General features: G+C 41.5%; 1 protein-coding gene across 1 annotated transcript in view; it reads right to left on the bottom strand.

The window, feature by feature from the left end:
• SCFD2 (sec1 family domain containing 2) overlaps nucleotides 1-27945 on the bottom strand; it is a 205805-nt gene that overhangs the window by 108048 nt on the left and 69812 nt on the right. The window contains exon 5 of the mRNA XM_049831642.1: nucleotides 9088-9337. Coding sequence (XP_049687599.1) covers nucleotides 9088-9337 — 250 coding nt within the window. The remainder of the gene's footprint in view (nucleotides 1-9087; nucleotides 9338-27945) is intronic.

Genomic DNA, 27945 nt, shown 5'->3' with positions numbered 1-27945 from the left:
GATAAGAATTATGATAGAGTATTTAGAAACTCTTACATGAAGTCATTCAAATGGAACAAAGCAAAATTTTGCAATCTACACCAAACACCTTAACATTTGGGTCTGTGTGCAAAAGAAAAACATGCCCACCCCAATCTCATTAGTTTTCTGTCATATGGGTGGTGACTACTAACAAGTCATCTTTTTCCTTTCCTTTTTTTTTGTTTTTTTGTTTTTTTTTTCTTTAATTTGTCAGTTATTTAATACTTCACCATTTTTGGTTTGCCAGGCTGGGTGTGCTCTGCAAAACAGCAAGAATTTAGTCATAATTTTACAATATGCCAAAACTTGAAGGTTTTGCAAGGAAGTGAATCATGTGGAAAGAAGAAAAAAAGCATTTAACCATGCCACATACATATAAAAGTACCTTTTCAAAAGTTGCCTAATTCTAAAGCAGCTTCTGTTTTCTTCTTATGCTTAAAGCAAAGAGATATTTGATGTTAGAAGCATTTTCTAAATGCTGTTGAATTTGCATGCTGAAAAAGAATACAAATCATTAATGAAAATTGCACCATATCAGTTTCCTGTTGCAGTTGGCTGTCCTGCTAAGTTGGCAGTGAGACAGCAGCCTGCAGGGATGCAGGCATATGTCTCATGTTAAAAAAGAAAAAAAAAAGACTTCATGTTATAAACACTTCAATGAAAATTACTATCCAGTTTGGAGCCAACTGAGACCAGGTGCTGAAGACAAAATAAACAGACAACATATGAAAGTTTAAAAAAAAATCCCCAGCGCCACTGGGCTTCCATTGGGATTGTCTTCTACCATACATTTCAATGTACATCATAAAATCCAAACAAAATATCCCTGCATCTGTACAAAGCAGCCTGATTTTCTCACCTTTAGGACCATGGCTTTTTAACACTGATTTTTAACTTATGCCCCATATTTTTAAGACCTACAAAAATATGCGTATGCAAATTTAGCTATAAATTGATCCAGAAGACTACTGCAATTTGTCTCCTGAAGAATTCACCAGAAACCCCTCCATGTTTCCCAGCTGAGAAATAGCCCTGGAATCCACCCAGGCAGCGACACAAAGCCTGAAGTCAGCGACCGCTGATTTGGCTCACTTGTCTCCCACTTGCCGTCCACAGATTTCGAACAGGAATGGGAAAAAGCCTTTAGAAAGGTTGCAGCAGAAAGGTACTGAGGTCTTGGAGAGCTCAAGGGTCCTAAGGAGAGCTGACAAAAATTAGGACACATGCTCTACGCCTGCAGAGTCAGTGGCTAAAGCAGAGCAGAGCACCACTGCTTCGGTGCATACCCATTTCTCCCTGTTTTTGCATAGGTCACAGCAATCCCCGTGAACCCTTCTGACTGTTGTGTAAATCAGATGAATACCTTTGGACATGTGAAGTGATCTTTTTTCCCCAATAACTCTGTTATCATGAAGCAAAGGACTGAAGTGTTGCAGCAGCGGCAACACCTCAGGGTTAGTTAAAGTGCAGGAGCTCCCTGCGCGGCTCCTCCTGCGTGGCCAGGCAGCAGCTTTGCTCAGGTCTTCCCAGTGCTCCTGGCAGAGCCAATGTCAGATCCACCATCCTCTGCGACTGCTGGATCACAAATACTTTCCACTGGATCATCTCCAAAACACATCAAGAAAGTAATACAGATACCAGGAGGTCATCTTACACACACCCTCTGCCAGTCAGAGAGAGGGGTATTTTAGGTGTCTGTAAAATCAGCTGGGACAACAGGAAAAAAAGCCTCCTGAACATCCATCTCCTATTTCAGAATGGGGGCGAAAACGGTCTGGGTCTCCTCTGGCTGCAGTAATAACGTGTGCACTGTGGCAGGATGAAGCTATTTAGCTCTATCAACAGAGACTACATTTTGTTGTTCAACCCAGAAGAGAAAACTCATTCCAACTGAGCCTTATCTGCCTGCCAGCCCAGGAGGGCTCTGTGGGGCAAGGATCATCTCCTCGTTGCTGGAGGAGACACAGGGAGCATGGGAGAAAGAGAAAGAAACATTGCCATAATCTGAGACTTGGTTTTTCTTTTTCATCATTTGATTGGAGCCATCCTATGAGAGAGTTTTCCTTCCTTGTAATGCATCCATGATGATGGCAGCAGCCCTGAAGTTTGCACAGCCACACCACACCACACCAGCATTTACAGCTCCTCTCTATATCACAGCAGACTGATCCCTACGCAGACCATACTCAGTGGCATTTCTAGCATTTGCCTTCATCACAGAGCAGCAGTTATGACTTGCAGGCTACAGGACAGAGCGGATTTCCCCAAACGACACAGCCTATAGTCAAGCACATACAACAGCCTAACCTGGTGGGAAGAGCTCTTCTTCCCAATTCAAAGTGGAGTGCAAAGCTGTCCCGCTAAAATTAGGCATGAAAATGACCCTTTAACGTCAGGGACTAGAAGAAGCTGATCAGTATTTCAGAGAGAAGCCTGTCAGGACATTCAAAATGTTTAGCTATTTGATGTATTGAGGTATTCCCCCACCCTCTGTAACCCACTCGATGAACTTTTAACATAAACAGTTTAGTTTATAAACCTTCGCTCTGGTGGGGATCTGATCGCTATCTACTTGCAGCCAGGCTCCCACACACGCCTGGAATCAAGGAGCAATTCAAACGTGAGTCCTGTACCCCAGACCTGCAGGACTGCCCCAGCAGCACCCAGCATTGCTAAGACATTGCTCTTATTTTTTGTGCAGACAATGCAAATGCAGAGGTCCTGAAGCGTGAACGGGCAAAATGGAAGCTCTTGAGAAGGCCTGGTAGACAGCACAGCTTGTTAAGGCTTCTCTAAATGTTCAAAAAAAAAGAACGGAACTTTGAATTTCTTGAATTACATTTCTTTGAAAACTCAGAACGGACAATATTTAATTTTGCCTTATCTATTTTTTCCCTAAATGACAGCAGGAAACAATTTGGTTGCAGCTTTATTTTATTTTGGATAAATACAGCCAGTTATAGTTCTTAGCATAAATACCTACACTACATAGAAATACCAGATTAATCCTTCTCTAATTTGTCTACATGTTGCCATTAATAAAGCATTTAGCTTTTAAGAACATGTGAAAAATGTCTCTTTGTAGTAAGGATTAAATTATCAATAAACAGCAAAATAAAAGAAACACTGCAAATATTTTCTTCAAATCATGATTTTTTTTTTCATATCAGTTCTGTTCTGGAACTCATGGGTTACATGGAAATAAGCTATTAAACAAGCAAGAGATGGGCTAGCCTTTCACTGAACTAGTTGAAACTTCATAGAAAATACTCTTGATAAAAGCACGCAAAATTTAGAATCACTCAGCGTTTACTCCAAAATTTTAAGATTTTAAACAATGGTAGTTTCACAGTATCTTCCTGAACTGCATGGATTGGGGGTGGAGGGGTGTGGGGAAGTGGTAGAAATCATTAGCAGGTATTTGAGCTACACCTCCACTGTGAAGCCGGGGAAGCCCTCCCGTGTCCCTGCACAAGGAGCATGGCACATTCAATCAAATCCAAAGGGCTTGCATTATAACCACAGCCCAGGACCCAATGTCACACCTACCTACCCCTAACTGGGAAATCGTTGTTCCAAACCAGCAATGAAGCCAAGACCACAGCCAAATAAAAGTGAGCATGCCTGTCCTCTGAGGCAACTGGCTGTCCCTTTCCAGGAATGTAAATGCTTATTGCAAAACCGGCAATGATTTTAGGTCTCATGATACTTAGGCCATGCTAGAAGTAAGGTAATGATACCTTTAGGTAGCCTGCATAGCATTTCCCCCAAGAATCGTGTGCTGAGGACAAGCAGAAGCAGAAGCAGCCAAGACACTGTGCGTCTAACCCAATACAGCAATGCCTACGCTTCAACATATGGAAATTAGAAAAAGCAATGAAAAAGTCCAGAAATGCATTTTATGATTAAAAATTTCAGTTTTTAAAGGCTGATAAACAGCAGCTTCTGGCACAAGAGGGTTCCTGCTACACCTATGCTCGAGAAGGTGCAACTGATACCTACAGCCGCTGTTGCACACCCCACCAGCTGAGAGCTCCCGTACGTGGGCAGCGGAGCTGGCTGCCCCGCAGCCCGGCAGTGCCTGGGGCTGGCCTCCTGGCCTCTAGAGCACACCACGAAAGGCAGATCTGCTCTACGAAGCTCCCACAGAGATTTGCAGATGAAAAAGAGAGAACGGTGCAGCTGAAAAAATAGATTTTTAATTGCTTTGCGGCTCTATTAGCATTACTTTTGCATAGGTTTGTAGTTGTACACAGCTCTACGTGGACATTTACAAAACTAGATGAACAGATAAGATGATAAAATATATACAATATTTTACAACGGTTTTTTTTTAACAGCTACCAAAAGGACAACTCTCCCCCCAACCCCAGCATTCTGTTGAAAAGCACCATTTTCCATTATGTTTTGGTCTATTCTGTTTCCCCTCCAATTTGTAACATTCTGCTGGAAACAGTGATGAAGAACACATGTCTGCGGTAAATTACACCCAGGAGAAATCTTGGAACTGTTACATTCAGTTTTATTACCCAAGGCATTAAGATTGTCTACCACAACACGTATTATTTAACAGTTCCATCAAACACAACACCACTAATATACTTTTATATTATTATGCGTGCAGAAAAATTGTATCTTATTTCTTAAATGTCATTGGGTGATTAGCGTGTTGCATTTTCATTTTAATTAACAGTTCCACCATGTTTTTAGTGCTTCAATGAAACAAGGTGTTGCACAAATGCAGAACATTACTGTACAAATATTTTGGAAAACATATGTTCAGGCAACAATAAGGGTGAGAAGCCTAACACTCAACAGCCAGGAAATTGTAAGTGCTTACGCTTCTTTCACAATGTAAGCTTACACAAGTGCTGCATCTTAACGTATTCTGCAGAGGGCTGTAATCATCTAGGCTACATCAGGGAAACTAGTGGGGCCAACCAGATAGATAAGACTAAACCTCCGAGAACAGCTTTCTTTTCCACTGCCACAAATACTAATCCAGTTTCACTAGGTAACACCAAACCCCAAACATAGCATAAATATCCCCTGTGCACTGATGTGTTCCATCTTCTGTGGGAGGTTTGCACTAGTTCTGTGAGGTAGCCACATCACAGGAGATTTCCTACAGGCATAGACTCAGGCAAGCCTAAGAAGTTTACATTTAACAAGTATAATAGGAATAAAACATACCTCCTGTAAACACAGCTATTACTTTGACTATTGACTTGACCTCAAAAGTCCAGTTTTCTAAAGTTTTACAAGGGTTTTGCATTTTATTTCTCAAGTGACTCCATGGGAACAACAAATAAAACCAACCAAACAAAAAAATCTATCTGTCAAGACTGCACACCTTCCATGCTTTGCAGAGAAGAGGAAAGCAAAAGGCTTAGGCAGCAGTTCAGAGCCACAGCTGAGGTACGGTTTTTAATTTCAGCTTAAATCAACCGAATGGCCTTAGCACAGTGTTAGGTCCAAACTAAAACCAAAACATCAGGCACCAGGTGTATCAGGAAGCAGAGCACAAAGTCCTCTCTATTCAAAGAAATGTAATCACTAATACCTGAAGATGTAATTTAATGCTTTTCTTCCTCAAGTTCCAAAATGAGTCACACAAAGCTGAGAGCACCAGTCCACTTCATGAACTGCAAACTGAGACCCAGAGAAAGTTACTTGCTGAATATCATATAAAGAGTATCACTTTATTAGTACTTCTTCATCATGTGTAAGAATAACTGAAGCTATATTGTTCTGGTTGTCTGTGGTGTTCAGTCCCTACACTGAATGCAGCCATGGCTCATAGAAAATACACTACATAATAATGAAATTGAAGACTGTGCTACAACGCACACAGGAGTCAAATGATGGTTGCATGGGAAACTGAGTTACTGGCGTTTCTCAACATTGAAGTGCTTGGCTTTGCAGCCTACGTATTATTACTTCTATATGCCTTTTTAAAGTCAATAGTGAATTTTGCTATCTGATGCTATAACCAAAGCTGTCCAATCATGCATTGCCAGCAGGGTTTGAAACTTCAACTGGCAGCTCTACAGGTTAAGCTACTTAGTAAGAGCAGATTTACTGCAGAATGGATATTGAATATTCAGGAACTCAGGTCCCACATGGGAACCTGGAGGTGAGGAGTGAGCCAGCAGGCAGCATCTTGAACCTACCCAGTGACTGGCTTAGTTTTCTCTCCTGACACATCCAATTCAGCATTCTTCCTATCACTTACCTTGATGGAAAACTGAAAATAAAAGACCACAAATGTTTTGCTTTGTTCTGATCATGAATGAGTGATTCCAAGAATTACTGAAATTTATTATAGTCTAATTAACTTTTGTGACCATTTAAGAGCAAAAAAGATTTTCTCTTGTTTCTGACTTAAGTAAAATGAGCGTGGAGCATTGTAGGTCTGAACCATGATCTGTCCAGACCTGTGGCTGTTGCTAACTTGCAGAGCTGGGCTGACCTTGTGAAAATAGGCCAGCTTGTATCTGCTAAAAGGAATAGCCAGTCTGTAGTTCACAGCATGTTCTGCTGGAAGCAGAAGGTGTCTCAGCATTATAGCCGCTATTGTACCAAAAGGGGAAACCAGAGCTGCCATCTATTCCCCAACTTTCAGCCCTGCTACAAAGACAGTCCTCCTGCTGTGCCTTTGAAAGAAAGTTTGCGGGTGCTCCTACGGTTCTGACTTGCTTTGCCTGTCAAGCAGTGAGCAAGGTACCCAAGGTTCAGAGGGAAGCAGGATGTAGAACACAAGCCTGGCAAAATATCACTCAGGGAAGAGTAGGTCTAAGGCTGCTCATGTTTTCTCAGTCTTCCCAATTCAACTGCACTGCAAATATAGCAAATTACAAATTCAGCAAATTTCACCAATGCTGAGAAAGCAATCTGTTGGATGAATGAAGGCTTGTAAACTACCTAAGGCGCATTCCTAGAAATCCCATTTTATACGTTTCTCCCAAGACAATCCTTATTTTTGGTCACGACAGTAAGTTTTAATATTTTTTTTACCTCTTTCATGAATAAGTCAAAAGAACTGTCGTTCTAAAAAAGATGTAAAAACAAAGAATGCTGATAAACCAAAAAAGCATGCAAGCAAGGGGAAATACTATCACACGCTTGTGCAGAAAGCACAAACGTGGTTGTGCTAAACACACAGATACAGAAATAGAAGGATGCAAGGACTCTGGCTTTGTGTTATGCAATTAACTTCATCACGTGATAATGATGTGCTTGGTCTAAAACTATCTCTACTGGGTCTGGCTGGGTTGGAGTTAACTTTCTTCACAGCAGCTTGCATGGTGCTGTGTTTTGGATTTGTGGCTAAACCCGCGTTGATAACACACAAATGCTTTGGCTGCTGCTGAACAGTGCTCGCACAGTATTAAGGCCTTCTCTTTTTCATAGTCAGATGTCCCACATAACGGAGTGAATACTTATGCCTAAGGAGATGAATGCTGTACTTCAGACACCCACCATGCTCCTAATAGTCCAGCCACTATGTGAAAAGAAGTAATTTTATTTCATAAACTAAAGAATTTTTGTACTGAAACATTCATTCACCTGTTCATCTGCCCAGAAATTGAGAGCAAACACCCAGATACTTACCTTTACTCAGGAAACATGCACACTGGAAATCAAGCATGCAAATATTTCATAAAAGCTATGGAATTATTGACAGGTTATGGAACATAAGACAAGCACAATGTCTATTTTGATCTCCATCTGTGCTTGCAACTACATAACCTGAGAGCATAGAAGGCAACAAGGGAAGCGTCGATGTACATAGGAATACGGCTCTTCTTTGATACTTCACTGAAGTTTTAGAGACTTCAAATCTTTTCATACTTAGGTAAGGCACAACAAAGAGAAACTGATAAAACTGTGATTCAAAACACTGTCGATCATAGGAGAAAAGGCAAAATAGGAAAATGGAGGTTTAGAAATTATTGCATCACACCCAGTAGAAGACACCATTGAAGTTGTGAGGGGAGCACCATATAGTGGACAAGATGTGCAGCACATACTGGAAAACAGAAGAGCAAAAGTCTACAAGAAGCCTGGAACACTGTAGGCACCATGGCCAGGAGTATTAAAACAACAGCACGGTGCAAATATGACTGAACATGCTCATTCCAACAATAAGAGTCTTTTAATCATTACAGTATTTTACACTCAAAGCAACAGCAGACCGGTCAGACCACACCTGTATTTTGAAGTAGAAGCGTCCACAGGGAATAGTACCAGAATAACCAACAGCAGCAATATTCCACTACCCTTGAGACTCCCCACTTAGGACCATTCTTGGCAAAGACTTTCAACTGTAAGCTCCTCACAACATCTTGATTTATGTTCATATGCTCCCTACCTCACAGATGACATGGTCAGTGACCTGCCCACTATTAGTAAATACTGAGAAAATTGACAGCAGAAAGCGAGATCCCCTCTGCCATTCAGATATGCCACCCTCGAGCCATAGTTCATTCATTTTAACAATTTTTTTTTTAACAATTATTTTTTTGTAAAATGTGACACCAGCAGCAAGAGGTTAGGGCTTTCCTACTCTATGAGTGCTCACCTAAAAAAAGGCTTAGCATGCTATTTTTAAAGGCTAATGTTCATGTCATTTCAGCAAAAAGCTCAATGTTGGTTTTAGACACATTTCTTCTTTTATGCCAGATAGGCCAGCTCCTTGTATTCACAAAGCAACTGTGGTTCACTGAACATGTTTCCAGAATTAATTTTGACTTCCCAGGGTCAACTTTACACTGATCAATGAAAGAAATTGTGGGAAAGATTACCTTATGAAAACACACAAACTTAGCCAACCTTTAACAAAAAGAACAACTTGTAGAGCTTTCGTCAGACTCAGCACTCTTCAAGGACAGCCTGTCAGCATTTGGCATATATGAACATGGGAGATGGAACAAATCTACAGGAAATCCTTGTGCTTACTCATATACCCTCAGCACCACAGACGAGTCAAGCTGCTTTTATATGTTTCTCCCAGTTCCTGCATTCCCAGCCATCTAATTTCTCACCACACAAGCAGACTCTTACCTGTTATTTTCTGCAGCAAAGGAGATGGCTCTGGTTCACCACAAATGGCCTTGACTAGGGCCTTTTTCACCTCTTCTTCAGCTGCCTCCAGCTCTTTTCCACTTCTGATTTCTCCAACCACAGAATACATGTATACTAGCAAGACAAGGAAGTCCTCGCAGGTATAATCATCTTTTGTTCTCTCGTTGTAAGACTTGATCATTGGCAATAACTGGTTCAAAACACTAGGCATTTCTGACTCGCCAACAGTCTGAAAAACAGAAGGAAGATTGTGTCAGATTGCCCCCATAGTGCTTAACAGTTTGCATCAGTTAGACATACTCCTGGCTGCATCCACAAGCTATTATTTCTCATAATAGCAGTGCTCATTTAATGAAACGTTGTTCAACATTTGCATTCTCATTTGTCAGCACATAGTCCTGTGACTTATTTGCTGCTCAGACAGCAAATTTATTAATTTCCTACAAGTTTTTTCCTAGGGACTCACGATAGCAGCACCTTAGCACTTGAAAAGCCTGATAATCAGATCTTCTCCATCTACCAGTATAAGAGGATGGGAGCATCGGTCTCTGCAGTATGGGTAGAAATGGTACAAAGCACAAGGTCAAATGCTTCCTCTAAATTTTGGGCCTCCTCCTTGGGCCTGATTTTGTACTTGCGCAGGGAGTTCAAAGCCCATCTCCCATTGACTTCAGTTGCTATTGCGAGCCCTCAGCACATCTGCAAACCTGACCCTATGCTTTCAGGTCAGAAACGCAGAAAATCGGAAACAGAGGGAACTACCTGTGAAGCGCGTGGTTTAAGTGACCAGCGTGGTTTCCTAGAAGAGCTCTACAACGGGAGGAAGGACAGGGCAGCAATCACCGGCCTGGCACGTGCCCTCACCCTCTTCTCCCTCCGCCTCCTTCACAGCACGCTCACCAGCTTCTCAAGCCATTTAACGGGGGTCTTCCACACCGAAAAAGCCTTCTTTGCCAGGCAGGTCAGGCTCGTTCCCACAGCACATCCATGCTGCGAGGCGAGTAACGCAAAGGCTGTGCGGAAGCAGGGAGAAGTACGTGGCTGTGAGGATGAAAGATGATCATAATGTGTGTAAGAGGAGAGGAAAGCTGGCAGACAAAGGGAGGGGGAAACTGAGAGTATGCTGGGATGTCCTAGGTCCTCAAGAGTTGAAACTGCACTTGCTTCTTCTCACCTCTGTGGGGGAGGTGTCCGTACAGCTTTACTGTAGCTGTAAAAAGGAGACTTCAGACATGAATCCCCTGAAGTGCCACGCTGACATCCACAACAAGTAACACCAGGGCTGGGGTTTAGGTCCACTGTGAGGGTCTCTGCCACTCAGGACAGCAGAGCGACTAATCGTACCGGCAAACTGCCACCCTCCCCGCGCGCACACACCTGCGTATGGTAGGTATCTCCACACGCTAGTTTTCTGCTGTTGGTTCGTCTGCAGCTCAGCAGTGGGATGAGGTGAGAAGCGGGGCCAGTGCAAGGCAAGCAGGAGGAGCACCCTGCTCCTGCGTGGGGAGGGAGGTGTGGGAGAAGAGAAGAACAGCCTTCCTCTCTCCGTGGCAGTGATCGCTTGGATCCACCCAAGAGGTCTCCTGCAACACCAGTACCCTGCCCATTGCCCTGTGATCACCAAACAGCTCCCTGTGAAAACCTGCGGGTCAAGTCGTAGCGTACAGCGAAACATTGCGTCTCTTAGAATCCAAACAGTCAAGTCTGCAAATATTTATTCTAGGTTGTTACTACGGTAAGTTCAAACAGACTAGTCGTGGTAAATAGGCACCACAACCAATAATATACCCTTTAAATAGATTCACAATAAGTAAATAAAATACAAAACAAACAAGCAAACTAGAAAGAGACACACGTTTATACGATAACAAAATCATGCAATTAGGTTTACCACTGCTTTTAACTGCATCAATTTAGTTCCCAGCTCTTACGGCAACTGAGTATTTTTCTCTGAAACCTAGGCAGGGCCTTCAGACTCTAACTTAAGGAACACAGAAACTGAAAGTTTCACGTCCTGGCGTACTCCACACAACACTTCAGGGGGTCCTGGTTTTCATTGTATTTTGTTTTACTTGTTCTTTGACAATCTCAGAAACACTAACAAGCACCACATGAACTGCAATTTTTACACTCACACCGACCCACTACAGACCTTCATCATAAAGAAAGCACAAATTGCTCAAGCTCTCAAGAAACTTTTTTCCATCCTGTGCTATAGGAAACAACACTTCTGCAGGCTTGGGCTCCACCCTGCTCCTGACATACAAGTTTTGCTATGGACCCATCTTTCAAGGGACTTTAATGTGGTCAGGTATTATGTTTCTATTCGAATACATACCTTAGAGAAGAATTTTCTAACTGCCCACATGCTAAACCTAACAGTAAGTGCAACTGTGGACTTGAAGCAGTAAATTACAAAGCTACAGTGGTCAAAAGCATGTGACGGCCAAAAAGGAACGTTTAGAAATCTGGGAAGGGTTGGCACCCTGTATGTGTTTGGGCATGGAGCATTAAATCACATGCACAGCAAGTCTGGGTGCTGCTCTGCCTGGAAGCAAATCCATGGTGTTTGGTGCCGGTCTGGCATATGCTGGCAGCTGGGCCACCCTCAAGACGAGGCTGCCAGTTCCCAAATTCCAACTCAGCCCTGCCTCAGTTCAGTATTACCTGCTCTCTTCTTGAAAAGTGACACAAACAAATTCTCATCTGTAAGCCAGTACAATAAATATCAGACCATCCAGCTCCTAAAATGGAAAAAGACAAAACTTCAAGGAACTCAGAGGTATGCAGCTACTGGGGGGAAGCCACCCGCAACACGCAAAAGCCTAATCAGCCCTACAAATCTAGGAACTGAAGATTAACCTACACGTGGAATTATTCTGGAATAGATGACAAACTTCAATCTACATTAATCTGAATTCACTTTTAAGGAGAGGCAAGTCGAATGCCACGTTTTATTGAACATCATCTACCATCTACTGGCATATCATCTATCCCCCCCCTCCCCTCCCAACACACAAACTTTCTACTTCACCCCATCGCTAAATATCTCATAGCTTGCTCCTACAACACCAAAGATAAATTCTTGAAAAAGCTCTATTTTGCATGCACAAATTATCCAAATGCACGGAGCACTGAGAATGCACATGGTTGTATAAAACAGTACGGTCAACAGCTCCTGCCTGAGGATAATAGCTCCTGAAAGTACACGTATACAGCATCTCTGGCAAACTTTCAAGCATACATGATAAAAAAAATTGGGTATAAACTTCCAGGATGATTTACTGTAGGGTGGGCTAAAACTCAACAACTTAAAGCAACAATTGCCACCTCTTATCTTCAAAGTAAAAATGAAAGAGAAAAAAAAATAATAAAGAGCTATAATAAACCGTTAACTTCAGAACGCACGTAGGGTCTTTCTGGGGTATGAACTTCTCTGGAATGTTTTTCCCTTATCTCTTGGGAAATGGCACTACAGAGGACTTCAAATGGAACTGCCAAGTTTCAGAGGCTATTTTGTCCAAACAGGCCAGTTGGACTGGAGCATGCAAGAAAAAAAAACAGGGACTCGCAGCCTCACTGCAGAGCATGGCTCCGCAGGGAGCTGGGAAATTTGCCTCAAACAAAATCCACTGGCAGATTGTCATTATCTGGCCACCTCTGATGATTTAGGGGCTCCCTGCACCGCCTAACAATCAATCAATTACCCTGATTGAACAACCCTAAAACACAAGTTTTAAAAATGTAACTACCCATGACCCAAATTTCCTGCTGGTTATGCTGGCCTCAGGTTAGCCCCATTTGTCTATCATCAAGGGAGCCAATAAAAATAATAAAAGCAGGTCAATTCTGAGCTTTCCAAAGACTGTATAAAAACATTAACGCTGCTTAATGCAGAGCCAGCTAAGGCCAGCTCTAACACCTTCTGGTCTGTTACACTGTTTGGAGATTTTAATGCTATAATCATATATTCTTCAGAATCCAGGAAGAGTTTGTGATAGATTTTTGTTGTTTTCCATCTCCTTCCTCCACCCTCCTTAGTTATTTATTTTTATAACTTAAGCTGTGTAATAATTTACTGTCCCTAAGGGTAAATGAACTGACGTCGATTTGCTGATTTTTGCAAAAGGCCCAAGTTTTGGCAGATGGGAGGACAGTGAAGAAAGTAAAAAAAATCATTTTTTCAGTTTTTAAAGACTGAACATGATATTGTGCTTCAAAAGTGACATTTAAAATGTGATTTAAAGGATCTACAGGAATTAAGAGGAAGTGTAATAAACAAGGAAAAAAATTTTGCATTTCTGTGAGAGGCATTATTTTCAGTATTAAATAAACCTGTAAGAATCTAAAGCCATATGTACCATTAGACATCTTTTAGACAATGGAAAACAGAGTGCGCTGGCGAGGAAGAGAAGAGGAGGGTCAGAGTTTACTTGAATTAACACGTGTCCCTGACAAAATTGAGAAGAGAACTGAGCACTCTAATCCCTGCGGTTCCAGCCCACTGTCCTCAGCACATCATTAAAAATATTAAAGCAAAAACCAACTTCAAGCAAGTGGAATTTATTTTCTTTTAAAATCCAGGAGGAAGGAGGAGATAAATCTTAAGAGACTACTTCACTATGTAAATATTCTAGTGGCTTTCTGCTTAGGAAGCAAAACACGTTTAATTCCTTCAGAGGTCGCATGAGTTAACAGAACTTTTTGGAATGGGAACCACACAGCTTTACAATAGTGAGGAATTTTATTGGGGAAAATCAAAACTAAAAAACAACCCCAAAACCCAGCTGCAGGTAAAACCAGCAGAAGCATCAGTGGAAACTCACAAGCCCTTGGGTCATTTGCTGCCCCATGCTCCTGGACCACCCTATTTAATAGAAGCTCCTTTTATTAGTAACTTAGGTGGGAAAAGACGCTTCATGGGATGTGGAACAAGCAGCTTTCCAATGTTGTGCCATTTGATTTGTCATGCTTTACCTGTTTGATGTTTTGTGTTTCATGATTTTGCCAAGCGTTATTGGCTTCCCCACTATTCAGACGAAGACAGAATATTGTAGCTGCTAAGAGTGACAATGGCACCAAGGGAGGACCTCATGGGTATGCAAAACCAGCTCAGATCCTTCAATGGCAACAGATCTGCAGCAGCAGACATCTTAATGAAAACAAGAGGCACTGCCAAGCTAAGGAGGAGTCTTAGCTGCCTACAGTACTCAGCTGCCCGTAAATCAAATGCTGCAGTTCTGTTACTTGTTGTTTTACACTGTTTGGCCACCTGAGATTTGGGGTTGATTACACGTAATTTCCATATGGGTGAGAAGATGTCTGTACTCCCTACTCCCAGCAAAACAATAATTTCATGTATTTAGTTTTCATTAAATGGCCTATGAGTGACTAGTGATTTGACACAGTAAATCAGGAAGCATGATCTTACCACGCAAATTGTGATTTTCCATATTAAGCTCTAGAAATCATTATAATTCTTGACTTGGGCGGGTTTTGATAAAAATGTCTTCTCTTTATGTATCTGTAGGGTATGACTGAAGAATAACCAACCCAAAACACAACACAAAAAATGAAGATCTTCCAAGTACTACACTCTCACCATTAGGAAACCCCTCAATCTGTCAGCATCAAAATATATAGCATCCAATTATTCAGGCAGGTTATTTAAGAAGACAATGAAATCATTCTGATAACTGAAGTCCACTGTCTGTACACTTCCTTTTGCAGGAAGTGAGTTTGGATGCCAGAAAAGTTTTAGTCTCAAACTTACGTTTCCAGCTGGGGAGGGTTTACAAAGGCTCGCCTTGCAGGGGGAAGGAGCAAACTTTAGCCTTAGGGGAAAGCAGATGAAGCATCGTGAACTCACAGCAGCTTGAGAGTGGAGGTGTGAGATGGTGGCAGTAAATGGCCGCTTCCAGTAAAAAAAAAAAAAAAGTGTAAGTCATTAAAGATAAGGAGAAAGATCACATTGCCTTTTGTTGAGGACCAAAAAAGGTTTATGACTGTCCCTGTCAATACCAAGAGACTTGCATCTTCCTCTCTTTAACGGCAGTGTCTGTCTATTCACTTGATAGACGATACAGAAATCTACCAAGAATACACGTATAAAGAAAATAGCAGAGAACTAAACTGCTAGTGAGACACAGGAAACAGTAAAAGCACCTAGGACCTGTCTCCTCTGTCATTACTCTTAATGACTCCTCTGTCTTTAATGAAATATCCCTACAGAGCCAATTCTATCTCCTGTCCCCTTTTCTGCATTTATCACCCACTCTGAGCACTGCCCCAGGAACTATATTCTCAAAACTGCAGAGACAATTTCCAGGCAGCCCTTGTAGACAGAGTCTTAAAATTCTACCATAAACAAATAAAAAGCAAATAAAAGAAAACGAGTAAGCTTTTTAAAAGCTATTTTTAACCTGGCTCATGCTGTCAAAGACACAGACTCACATTCCTCCTACATGCATGGTCCCCCAATTGGCCTTCATTCTTGCCTTCTGCCCACCACAGCAGCCTCTCTCTTCTGCGCCTGCTGAAGTGTTTCTGTGACTGTGCATTAAAACAAATCGTTTTAACCAGAGTGGTTCTCTCCTCGGGTTTACTGCTTGGCCACAGAAACACGTACACTAGCCATGCAGGCCAAGGATTGGACCACTTCCTTATGCAACAGCGCTGGCTTGAAGCCTACATGAACTAGAGTTTAAGGTTGCCAAGAGATATAAAAGAAAATTATATAAATAATCACCTGCTCTTTGGATGACTTCAATACACTGTCATATGGCCAGATTCTTAATTGGTGTCTGTCAGTCAACACTACAGACATCAACAGTCCTTTGCTAATTTTTACCTGCTGAATATCTATCCAGGATGTTAGCACTTACTGCAAAACACAGTGATGAGTCAAAGGCAAGAAAATTTAACTTACAATATAAAGCTTTTGAAAAGCACAACATTTGTAAGCTCTTCTGGTCAGATTTTTTTTTTTTTTTTTTTTTTAATATGTCTTGCATAATTCCAAAACCACACCACCAATACTTAACAGCTAATATGTGATAATAACAAAAATATTTAAAACAAGCTGCTCAAGCCCTATCATGTCTAAAACCAAAACAAAAGCAAAGCCCAGGACAGTTCTTTCAGCAAGTAACTCCCTAGCCCATGATCATGACCTAAGCAATTGGATTCCACCTATAACCCATAGCCAAAGTAGTGTATTCCAGTATTTTTCTTTAACCTAACTTCCTTAGAACATAAAAAGAAATTGTATTTTGAACAACATAATTAAGATTTCCTCTTATCACCTTTCTCCTGTCTTTACTGAGCACCACAGTTGTCTGACAATTTCCCGTTTTCAACCACCTTGCAACTTCTTCAGTTATTTTTGTTTCTTGTGTTACAAGAGGCAGATTCAGTTACTATGTCAGAACTGCAAGACTTACACATACATTTTGATAAAATTTAAAAGCCATCACAAAAGCTTCTAATAAACCCACTGATATCTAATCTTCCACAGTACAGAAATCACTTCATCCCAGTGAGTTATGCTGTCTGGCGATGCATCATTACATCATACGGTCCAGTTTTTCCCTTCCTCTTTGGAAACCATCTAAATGTACAGCTGTGTTAAGATACTGTAATGGGTTCATGGGGGCTCAGCGGCAACAGCATACTGAAAAAAGGATATTTTATAAGTCTGGATTTTATTAGACAAAGCTCTGCAAGGATAAGGACAATTTTACTTAAATCACCGCATGTCTGACATAAGAGACTCATCAGCAAGTTAAAAAGGGAGTACTTCCAACATACTCAGTCAAAAGCTTTTAGCTGTGATGGCTTCTACAGACATGCTCGGTAAAAACATGAATCAGCACGGCAAAAATGATGTCCGAAGAATGAAACAGGAGTACAGGCACAGTTAAGATAAAACATGTACCAGAGAAAGATCTTGGTGCTACACACGTCAGGATTTTGTGTGTGTGGTTTTTTGAGGTTGTTTGTTTGTTTTTATAAGCCTTGGAATATTGGAAAACTGCCAGAAGATGGTAGGGGTTCAAAACTGAGAAAAGGGCATGGGGATAACATAATATCCTGGGAGGTTAAAGCTCACATCAGCTTTGAGGAGAACAATGGGAAAAGCGTTCAGTCACTACAAAGCAAAGGATAAGAATCCACAGGGACAGAAAACAAATAAAGGGGGTATAAGTCAAGAAAAATATAGTACAACCAAATCAGTCATTCAATAGTGCACACCATATCTGCAGGAGGGGATTCTATCCCGCCAGATGGTTACTGAAAAAGATTTGAGAAATGCTCTGGACAAAGAATAGGACATGAAACCCTGCTTAGAACCCTAGTTATAACCCTTCAGGTTGGAAAAACAGATGACCCAGAGGGGATAAAAGGTCTAAGAAATCATGAATAGGGTAGGGATTGATTGCGCACTCTCTGTCCCAACACAAGAACCAAGGGGCAATAAACGAAGCTGGCAGGAGCCAGTTTAAAAAGCAAATTAAATGGAGGTAGCTCTTCATGCAGTTTGCTCATATGTGTGACTCCTTGCCAAAGGCTGTTGTGCTGCTCAATTCTTACTTGGGTTCACAAAGGTGATAGGAAAACTCACAGGGGAAAATTTTTTCGTCAAATATTAGTAAATACACAGAAACCACATCTGTTGCAGAACTCAAAATGGTCAGAGCTGGGAGACTATCATATAACCTTGTCCTCTTCTCTTAATTTTCTGTAGGCAGCTGCTTTGAGTACGCTTAGAAAATGCAAACTAGCTCAGCTACATTTTCGATCCAATCCAGAATGGACGTACTTACCTCAAAGTCATGGCAAAAGGACCAATATAACTACAAAATACAGTATCCAGGGGAAAGAAGTAGGGGAGCAGGTTTATTACAGTATGTGGCACTGTCAGGATCAGTTCCGATATATTGTGCCCAGTTCCAGTGTCCACATTTATAAGAACCTGTGGAAACTAGACATAATGTTGGAGAGAACTATAAAACAACTAAAAGAGTAGATTTCTTTCAGTGAGTGAGAGACAGTTGGCTTATCAAAAGGAAGAATAACAGTTTATCTGTGCAGACAGAAGAAAATTGTTCAGAGTATGAGACAGCTTTTGAATCTAGTCAAGAAAGGCACAGGAGAAACAAGGGAAGCTGAAACTTATGATTTTTCCAGTTCTCAAGTTAGTGGAGATGCTCTTGGTGGCGTGTATATTTCAAGAAAGACTTTGGAGGGTGAAAGGACAGAAAACAAGCAGAAAGCACAAACTCAGCGGTCTCATGCAATAAAACACTATGCATAAAATGCATCTGGTGAATAAAACCATAAACTCTTTGGCACAGTGCTTAATGGCAGTGAAAAGAATTGTGAACTGCAAGGGAAAAATAGAAATAGCAGAAAGGGTAAAGGTAATACATACTGAAATACTGGACATGCTGTGAGAGCTGGCACACAGCAGTAAGTTATAAAAGGAGACTGACAGTCAAAATAACCCCATCTTGTCCCTGTTTCTCCACATTTTTGCCTTTTGAGCCACCTCTTTCCTCTCAGCTCTTTGTTCTACACATCATCCTTCACTCCTGCGCCAGTCTAATGTCAGATGTTTCAGAAACTCCTCAGAGCTGCAGGGAAACCTCCAGACTTTTGGTGATGGGTCAGTCCATGGTGGACGCTGGTACCAGAAATGAAAAAATGAGATGGCCTGGGACAAGTGTAAAACGGGAAAACAAGTCCTAACGGGTGAAAAACAGGAGTTTGGAGCCCACACGACTGTTTGGGCTCATTTGAAAGAAATTTGTTTTCTTATTGCTGTTGGCTTCTTGTGTTGAAGTGTCTTACCTCACCATCAAACTTTTTTAAACAAATCCAGTCAGCTTCGGCCTGTAGAAGTTTGATATTAACAGACAATCAGGACCTCCATCATACATTGCCACAAGCACCAATGCCAGTTTGCACCAAAGCATCATACAAATCATGATTCCAACTAAGTTAGGGCCAAACATATACCCGATAGCTTCTAGTGATGCTTAGAGATTATACTATTCCATAAAATATGCTGAATAAGGGTACTATTTTGACCAAACCACCCCATTTCACAGTATCGTTGAAACCCAACTTCTTGTTGACAATTTCAATGGAAGTGGATGCAGATCTGAGCAAAGCAGCATTCTCTCTCCCTATCCCTTCTCTTTTGCTCCTTTTCTTAAAAAAAAGGCCCCGAAGTGAAAACCTACCACTAAGATAAACATACTTGCCAAAACCTGTTGGAATTTACCAAAATACTAGGAATTGAAACTCCTGTGAGTCAAGAAACTTGAAAGCCATTTAAACATCAACTTGCATGAGATGGTCGTATGAGGCTAGATGCTAGAACACATTACTGCATTTCACAGCTATGAATTTAAACACTAGCTAACTTGGAAATGTTTTGCACTGCCTTTAAAATATTTTATACCTCAGTATGCAGATAGACTAAGACATAACAGATGACATAAACGACAAAGCAAAAATATATGGACATGGGAGGTTTGCACAGGAGAAGATCCCACTGCTCTGCCCACGGTCCTGGTTGGAACCACAGGAAGGAGACAGAATGGCAACACAAAGACACGCGAAGGCAGATTATCAGTCCGCTGGAGAGCACGACGACTGTTAATCAGTACAGTAAATGTTATCACAATAGAGTACTGACATTTCTAGCCCTTGTACAAGGCTCACCATGCTTTAAACAGGATTCAGGCTTTCATGGTGATTAAAGGCAGATGTCACACGCATGAGTAAGTTTGTAATTTATGAGCCCCTCATCTATTTTTGTGTGTGGAAGGAATCTTTCATTGACAGGACATCTTCACTGGAGGATGCTCGCTGTGGCATGATTTGCACAAGGAAGAACATTTTCCTTCTCTTTTTCAGGTTGGGAAGAATAAAACAAGCTTAATTATACAACTATATCTCATTTCATCCTATGAAATGTATCAGGTTAAAACCTTAATTTTCCTGTCCAATTTTCCACTGCCATTAAAAACTAATCAGGTTACCATCTTTCAGAAAGCAGAGGATGGCAGAAACAACAGTGATCCTTCAAAGTAAAGGATGTATTTTTTTCCCTATAAATACGCAAGAACTGCAGCCACAATGACTACTGATCATATATCTAATATAAAACATCAAGTGAAATACAGGCATAGGCAAAATGACAATTATTTTTCCGCTGTGATAGTGCTACAGTGAAAAACTTCTGAAATCCCATTCTTTTAATCTTCTCATCCCATCCTGGAAACATTTTCCTGCTCTAGAAGCTGACAGTTCTCTCTTCAAGCACAATTTAACTTGAGTGGTTCCTTCAGCTCCTTAACTGAGTAGGAATCCTCAACGCTGGTATTCACGTGCGGTGGTGAACGGACCGCATGCCCTGGGTTGGGCACGCCTTTGCATGGGTATATGACCTTTTAGGGCGCCAGTTATTAGTAAGTATACCCAACACCTCCTTGTCAGTCATGATACTCCATGCCCCTTGGCCCATGTGCCCTTCTCACGGCTGGAATGCAGCAAGTCCTCTCCTCTTTTGGCTCCTTTCAGTGCGCCCATCGTCCCCCCATGGGGCTGGGCCATGCTGGGTGCCACTGGCAGTGATTTTGCAGCTGGCTCCTTGCTCTGGATGAAGAAGATGCCGGGCTGCTCTCCCACCACCAGCTGGAAGGACCATGTGAGAGCATCTTGGCTATCAGAGATTGCTCCTGCCACACCTCCTCCCCGTCCGTTTGTCCAGCACGAGCTACAACTAGAAAAACAATCCTGGCTTTCTGTCCCCTGGGGTTTCCCTCCCACTCAGCCGAACGCCTGAGTCAGCATAACTATCCCTCATGATATCACATTTGGGCAAAGGGAGCCAACCAGAGCACAGGACATCTGGTCCCAATATCTAAAAACACTTAAATCATGCATGTCATTCCAAACATTTAAAGACTTCAGAAGTTTCCAGTTACTTTCATATATATTTCCTAGCTGCTTCATGCAGAAAGGTTTTCTTATGTTCAAGTTTCACTCTGAAGATCTGGGGAAATGTATATTCCATGCCATTTTAACTAGACCCTCCCCCCCCCCAGCCTTAAAGATAAGCCCAGATGTGACTTAAGCTACCTTTATATTAACTGGTTTTTTAAATTATTCCAGGAGAATATCAAAATGTGCTGAGTTGTAACACTTAACAATTCAGATTTCAGTAACAAGCGAAAAAAAGGTGGTTGTATGTGCAATGTTAAAAAAAAAAAACCCAAACAAAAAATCCAACAAAAAACCTGCCCCCCTCCCCTGCCCCCCCCCAATTCAGTTGTATATGCTAGACGGTGATGTACCAAGATATTTTCTAGTTCCCCATTGTGCTTGCTGGTAGGAGAGAAAGGAGGCATGGCCCAGTGGTCAGGCACCAGACTGAGACTTTGGAGACCGACGCTCACCTCCACGTTCGACTGCGAGCTTCTTGCTTTTCTCCACCTGTACACAGCGGTAGCTTCCTCACATTACCAAGCGTTAATTCAAGTGCTCTGATAGTCTGATGTTGAATCCCAGGTATGAGTAATAACATTCAGTGCAGCAAATAATTCCCTTTGCAGCCCCCGCATACACCGCAAGTCATGGTACGCTGATGCCAATACAGCAGAGGCACACTCTGAGCCCGCTGTAACCTATTTAGTTTGAGTATCAATAGCGGTCAATCTATCACAGGATAGAGCTCAGTATTAACTGGCTTCTTTTTCAAAAGCCAGTATGGGTATGTCTATCTACCTCGCAGTCTATCTTGCACAACTCTTGCACGAGAGAGAAAATAGGACTTTGATATAATTTCTGTTCTTCTTATCTGGTTCCCCACACCTCAGGGTGGGAGTGTTTCCAACCTCTACACAGCTTCTACTGCAGCGTACACATACCACTGTAACAGCAGAAAAATACTAATTTCTTTTTTTGGCAACTACTAGAAAATTCTTCACCCCCTCCACAGCACAGAAAGCTCCTGCTTTTCTAACAAGCTGTCTGTTAGTCCGCTCTCAGGACATAAGAATCAGACATTTGGGGCATAAGTACTATTCTGTATGAAAACACCATGGCAGCAAAAAAAGAAGAGGTATGAGAAACCATAGTTTGAATGAGAGAGTCCAGAGGATCTTGGTTACATGTTACAACTCACAAAACTTTAAGTCATTTATCTGAGACTTGGATCCTATTTTGGAAGGCAGATGAGTATTACAAAGCTGTTTTAGACACTGTTTATTGCCATCAAAATGAAATATGAAAAGCACTTTCTGTTAAATCCAGTATCTGGACAACCCTTACAACATGTACCCTAAATAAACAAAGCAAAATGGTATTGCAACAGCTAGAAATAAAATTGTGTGTTAATACTAAAAATAAAAATAGGAAAAAAAATATTTACTGCACTAATGTATGTTTAGTCCTTCTAAAAATAAACTTTCAAAATAACACCATCACAATTAAGTAACTCCCAAATGTTACAATGCAAGTGGCTACTCCAGCCGTCAGCTGGAACCCTCGCGTTGAAGACTACTTTTAGTTTTACTGGAGCAAACATTCCAACCTTCTCAGCAGAGAGTTCTGCAGGCCCTAGCAAAGATCACAAAACCCACAAAATTTCTATGCTACTGTTTAAGAACAGCAGCATCCACAAGGGAAGGGGGGTGGGTGAAGATAAATCTAGACACAGTTGTTTTCTCTTTAAAATTTCACCTTTTTTTCCCAACCACTACAGAAAACCTAAGCCAGTCTCAGGACAATCTTTTCTCCTGCCTCCAAATAATTTTGCTCCGCCACCTCAGTCATCGCCACTTTTGTCAGATCCCAGCAAATTACCGGTTGGTGGTCTCGCTGTTCTACCCTGAGCCGTATTTTAATTAGTCAGAGCATTGAGAAAAGATTATTGTACAAATATTGGCGAATCTTCAAACAAGAGTACACGCTGTCCATTTTATTCACAATGAAAAAGCTCTTAAAGAGATTTCGATAAAGATTTGCCTCCTGCTTGCAGCCTACATTTGTAATGTTTATATAAGTGGGGGATATAAATCTTTTTCAAATGAACCCCACAGTTTTTAAACCAGCCTTGTTATAAACTGCCTGTTTCCGTTTTGCCTGCCTAAGCAAGCAATGCAGAGCCTGCTCGGGATAGACTGGAACTAATTTAATGTGCTCCAGGTTTAATCCCCATCCTCCCGGCTTTTACTGGCAGATTTTACACAGAGGACTACTGCTGACTTTAACAATGATTCATGTGATAAGTGGGTTTTGATTTGTTTTTCCACATCAGAAAACACGCAACAGAAACGCCACCAAAATCATCTTAATAAAACACGACCGCTCTGGAGGCAGACTTAAAAATAAAATAAAATAAAATAAAATAAAATAAAATACTAAACTTTGACACAAAACCCGTTTCTCCGCGCTCAACGGCGCTTTGAGTTTATTAAGGTGAATCACCAGCTTGCTTAACGCGAAAGAAAAGCCCGTGGACCTCTACGCTTGGTGTGGAAGGAAGCCAGCGCACACTCCCGCGCATCAACGCAGCGGGTCGCAGGACGCCACCCCGTTATTAAAAACGCCAAAGAGCGGGACAGAAGCAAACCCGCCGCTTACCGCCCAGCCCGACGCGGCCCCACGCGTTACTCTCCCGCACGGCGAGTTCGGCCACGACGCTGCTCCTGCCGCCCTGTGCGGGCCGGGGCCGGCGGGTGCGGGTTGGGGTCCCTGCAGGTGGCAGTGTTGGAGCGCCGGAGGGAGCAGAGCCGCCGCCTGGAAACCCGATCCAGGCTGAAGGTCAGCCTTCTGCAGCCGTCAGCCGAGCATCAGGCAAATAGCCCGACGTTACCAGGGCCAACATGCTTCTTTCTCCCCCCCACCCCCCTTTTTGTTGGGTTTTTTTTTGGTTTTTTTGGTTTTTTTAAAAAAAATTTTTTACACTCACGGGAGGGAAACATGTGCGTTAGCACTGAACACCGAAAAAGGGACAGCATTTAGAGAAGTAATACACGTTTATTTTTTCAAAATGTAGGTGAATTACTGACGCAGAGACCATATAGATACTCTTTCGCAATCAACTTCTCGTGTACCAAATTCCTTGCTCATTTACATAAACCAGATGTTTCTCTGACAAACCAAATTCCTCAAGGAAAAAACAGAAGTCGCTATATACTTCATGTCGGAAATGAAAGATGATGTGAATATACGGCACCAGTGTTCCATTAGCCGCTGAAGGCAAACGTATACATTAAGTGCAACAATTTTTTTCTATTTAGCAGAACTTCTGTGAGGGCTTAGGTGATCCTTGGCATAAGCGTCAGAAAAGGAAAATGAAGCCGCTTTGATTGTATTCACTGCCTTCAATGGCTTTCACTCCCCTGGGGGAAGCCAGCTAAATTTCTTTGCCAGATCTTGACACTCAAAACTAGTGTGCCGAGTGGACGAATACTCCAAAACCAGTGATCCGTACTCCTCATTCCTGCAGAAGAACTGGCTCCTGGAATCTTTCTTCCCAGTACCCCATTCCCGGAGGATTATGAGGGGAACAAATAACTATGTTAGTGATCGTTTAAAACTTGCAAACTTTTGGTACGCATGGATAAAGTGAAGGACGTGGGGAACACCTATTTGCTGTTACCAAAAGAAGAAACAGTAATGAGAAGGATTTTCTAAAATCTCTTCAGTTACCCCTAATTCTTACTGCTTTTAACAAAAACCAGCTTGCTAAATTTCTAGATTATGACAGGAACAACAGTATTTTACATTTAATCTGAAAAGCTAAATTCATGGAAGATGCCTGAAGGTTATACTCATTACTCACCTCATCTTCCAGAACATACCCTTATCTGCCAAACCCTTCCAAATACATGGATCTACCAACTTTTGGTGTGGAGCTATTAAAATCCTGGTAAGAAGGGCAAATCCTCATCTTGAATGGCACAGAGCAACAGAAAATTCACGGCAAAACATTCAGCCTGAGAATAACTAATAGGTAACTTACCAACAACCAAACATCAGGAAAAGAGTGAAAGTAAGCTATAAAAGCCAGTATTTTATACCATTCTCTGCAAAGAGTGCAGGTACAGCCATGAAATTTAGAACAGGCTCTGAAGCTGCAGCTACGAATATAGAAACAGCACAGCAAAGGCAACTTTGATGACGGCAATGGTAAAACAATGAAGAAAAGTAATTTCTTCATTTGCAATTTCTTTTTGGACTACTGGAATGTCCAAACTCACCCTGTATCCTGAGATCAAGGTATCAATGGGATTTGCAAGAGCTGGCCTAGCTTTGAGGAGTAAGCAGTTCTCATCAGAAACAGCACAGCCATCTTCTTTTCTTAGCCCTTCTTTCCAGTGCGGGCTAGCAATTACCGACCCAACTGCAAAATAACCAAGAATTGGTCCTAAAGGACCACTCCGCTAATTCTCATTCTTGAATTAGGTCACATGTTTCACTGGCCCCCAATCTCACCTAAAAATATCATGAACTCAGAAGACAAGGTTATTAAATCTCAATGTCCAACCACTTGAGAAAGGTATGTGGCAGCTTCAGTAAAGTGAAATTGAAACAAAATACCCCGGAATGGCACGTTACACTTAACCTTTACTATTGGTCCTTTCGAGGGACACTGAGGCCCTAGAAGAGCCGTATGGCCCTAGTGCACGGCAGCCGTGTTTTCCTCTCCTGACAACAGCAGGGCGCTGCCACAAAGCCCACAGTTCTCACATCCAAACGCTCAATGCATTGGCTGTTGGGAAGGGTCTCGCAGACTACTGTCAAAACAGCCACGTCCACAAAATCTGTGTCTCCAAATCCTCTGTACTTAAGTCCCCACTTTCTGGCAAGAATGATTACATGAACATGATCACGTATAAAAGGATAAACATCTATCCGCACACTGAGCCTCCTGCCAACACAACCAGAAAAATTGACATGTGTAACTTGGGGAAAAAAAAAAAAAAAAAAAAAAGTTAAAATACTATTTTGGCTGCATCCCTCCAGCACTGTAAGCTGCAACCAGCAGCGAGCCTTCGAAAGACATTCCTCCAAAATCACAAGTTCTCAACTTACAAAGTTCTCTCCACATAAAACAACGTGTCACTGTCATATGCTGACAGAAATTTAACTCATTCTAGAATAGCTTTCCCCCTAAATCTTATTATGTAAATAAATAAATAAATAAATAAATAAATAGCATGACCGGTCCACCATTCCAACACAACCAGAGCAATTCTAAGTCAGCATTTATGCCTCTCTTTTTTTTTTTTTTTTTTAATTAAAGGGAAAAAAAATAAACCTCTCACAGTATCTATTGAAAAGATCACTCACATACTTTGTTCCCAACACTCATCAGTAATACACACTAATTTTCAGCAGAGGTTCACTTTACACATCTGATATCACAGGAGATGGCTGAACCCAGGCCCACAACTACATAATTAAATTCAGTGTTTTCATCTTAGAGCAAGGACCAGATTGACAGCACAGTGAAGCAAAAGCCCTTATCTACACAACTGATAAACTAAGTATGCAAAAGCTCAAGAGGTTAGGGGGTAGCCCAAGCTCCCTTCCTACTCAATCTCTGCCAATTTGGCATCAATTAGACCCCTAAGAACCAGACTGATACTCTCAACTTACTTCGTATGTGCCATGAACAGCTAGGATGTAACGGTGCCTTTAAACCAATGATCTGAAACTACAAAATTTCCTTGCTTATTGCTTGTCAAAAAAAAGTGTCAAACTGATTCTTCCAACCATGTGTCTGATGTTTCTCAAATAATCGGTAATGATCATTGTCCAACTGCAAAATTCGTGACACGCTGCTTTATCTTTTAAATAGAGGTGTAGTTTGCCAGCTCCAAAACTGACTTCGCAACCTCTGGACTTCATACTGCTGGTGGAATTTTAGTATTATTTCTACCAGGTCTCCAACTTGCCAGAACTTTTATATTTAAAGCTATCAGCTTATGAAGAACAAACCTCTATCTCAAGGGATATTATACAGAAACTTTGTAAAAAATCATGGTGCAAAATATAAACAGCTGTAAAAATTAAAATATCAAGTCAATTTTCCTGACAGTACATAATTGTTCCCTAGAGTATCTATTTTGTTCATAATAGGCTGTAGATGTGTGAAGAACTGAAAAAGAAACTTCATGTATTTTTCCCAGGAAGTTTTTCCCCAACAGATTTTTGTCAGAATGGCTCTCTTGGTCTCTATAACATCCTTTGCTTCTCAGTCTCCCGTGCCTGCTACATTATTCAGCTGGTAGACTGGTGAATTATGAGGTTATGAATAACATGATGTTCAGTATTTATATGAAGGCTACACTTAGAATGTCTTTTTGGAAGAAATGCAAAAGCAGTTTGCTTCTCAACAAAAAAACTAAAAGCACATGCTGAAACAGACGTGGAAGGATAAGGGATGACATCTACCAACAGTGACAAGCACTTGGAAGTTCTGCAATGGGTGGGGAAAAGCTGGGAAGGGCGGCAATTAGAGATGTTTTGGAAGAAGAAAAAAAAATTTGGGGGTGAAAGTTAATTTTTACTGTGCCAATCACAATTTAAGTTAAATTCAAGATTATTTTTCCTCATTCAGTTTATGATCTCATCTAGTCATCAAGGATGATTGATGATGTTTCAGGATTTGGGCCTTGGCCAGTTGCAAGTAAAAGGGAATTATTTATTTTTCTTTAGTGCTATGCTGCTGCCATTAACTGTATCCCACCCCTTTTTGTTTACAGCCTGTCACTGAAGCCACAGCTTTATTTTAATGTGGTGGAAGCTCTT

The sequence above is a fragment of the Accipiter gentilis genome, chromosome 3 (assembly GCF_929443795.1).
Source record: "Accipiter gentilis chromosome 3, bAccGen1.1, whole genome shotgun sequence".
NCBI classification, from domain to species: domain Eukaryota; kingdom Metazoa; phylum Chordata; class Aves; order Accipitriformes; family Accipitridae; genus Astur; species Astur gentilis.
This window is presented reverse-complemented; position numbering and strand designations above follow the sequence as displayed.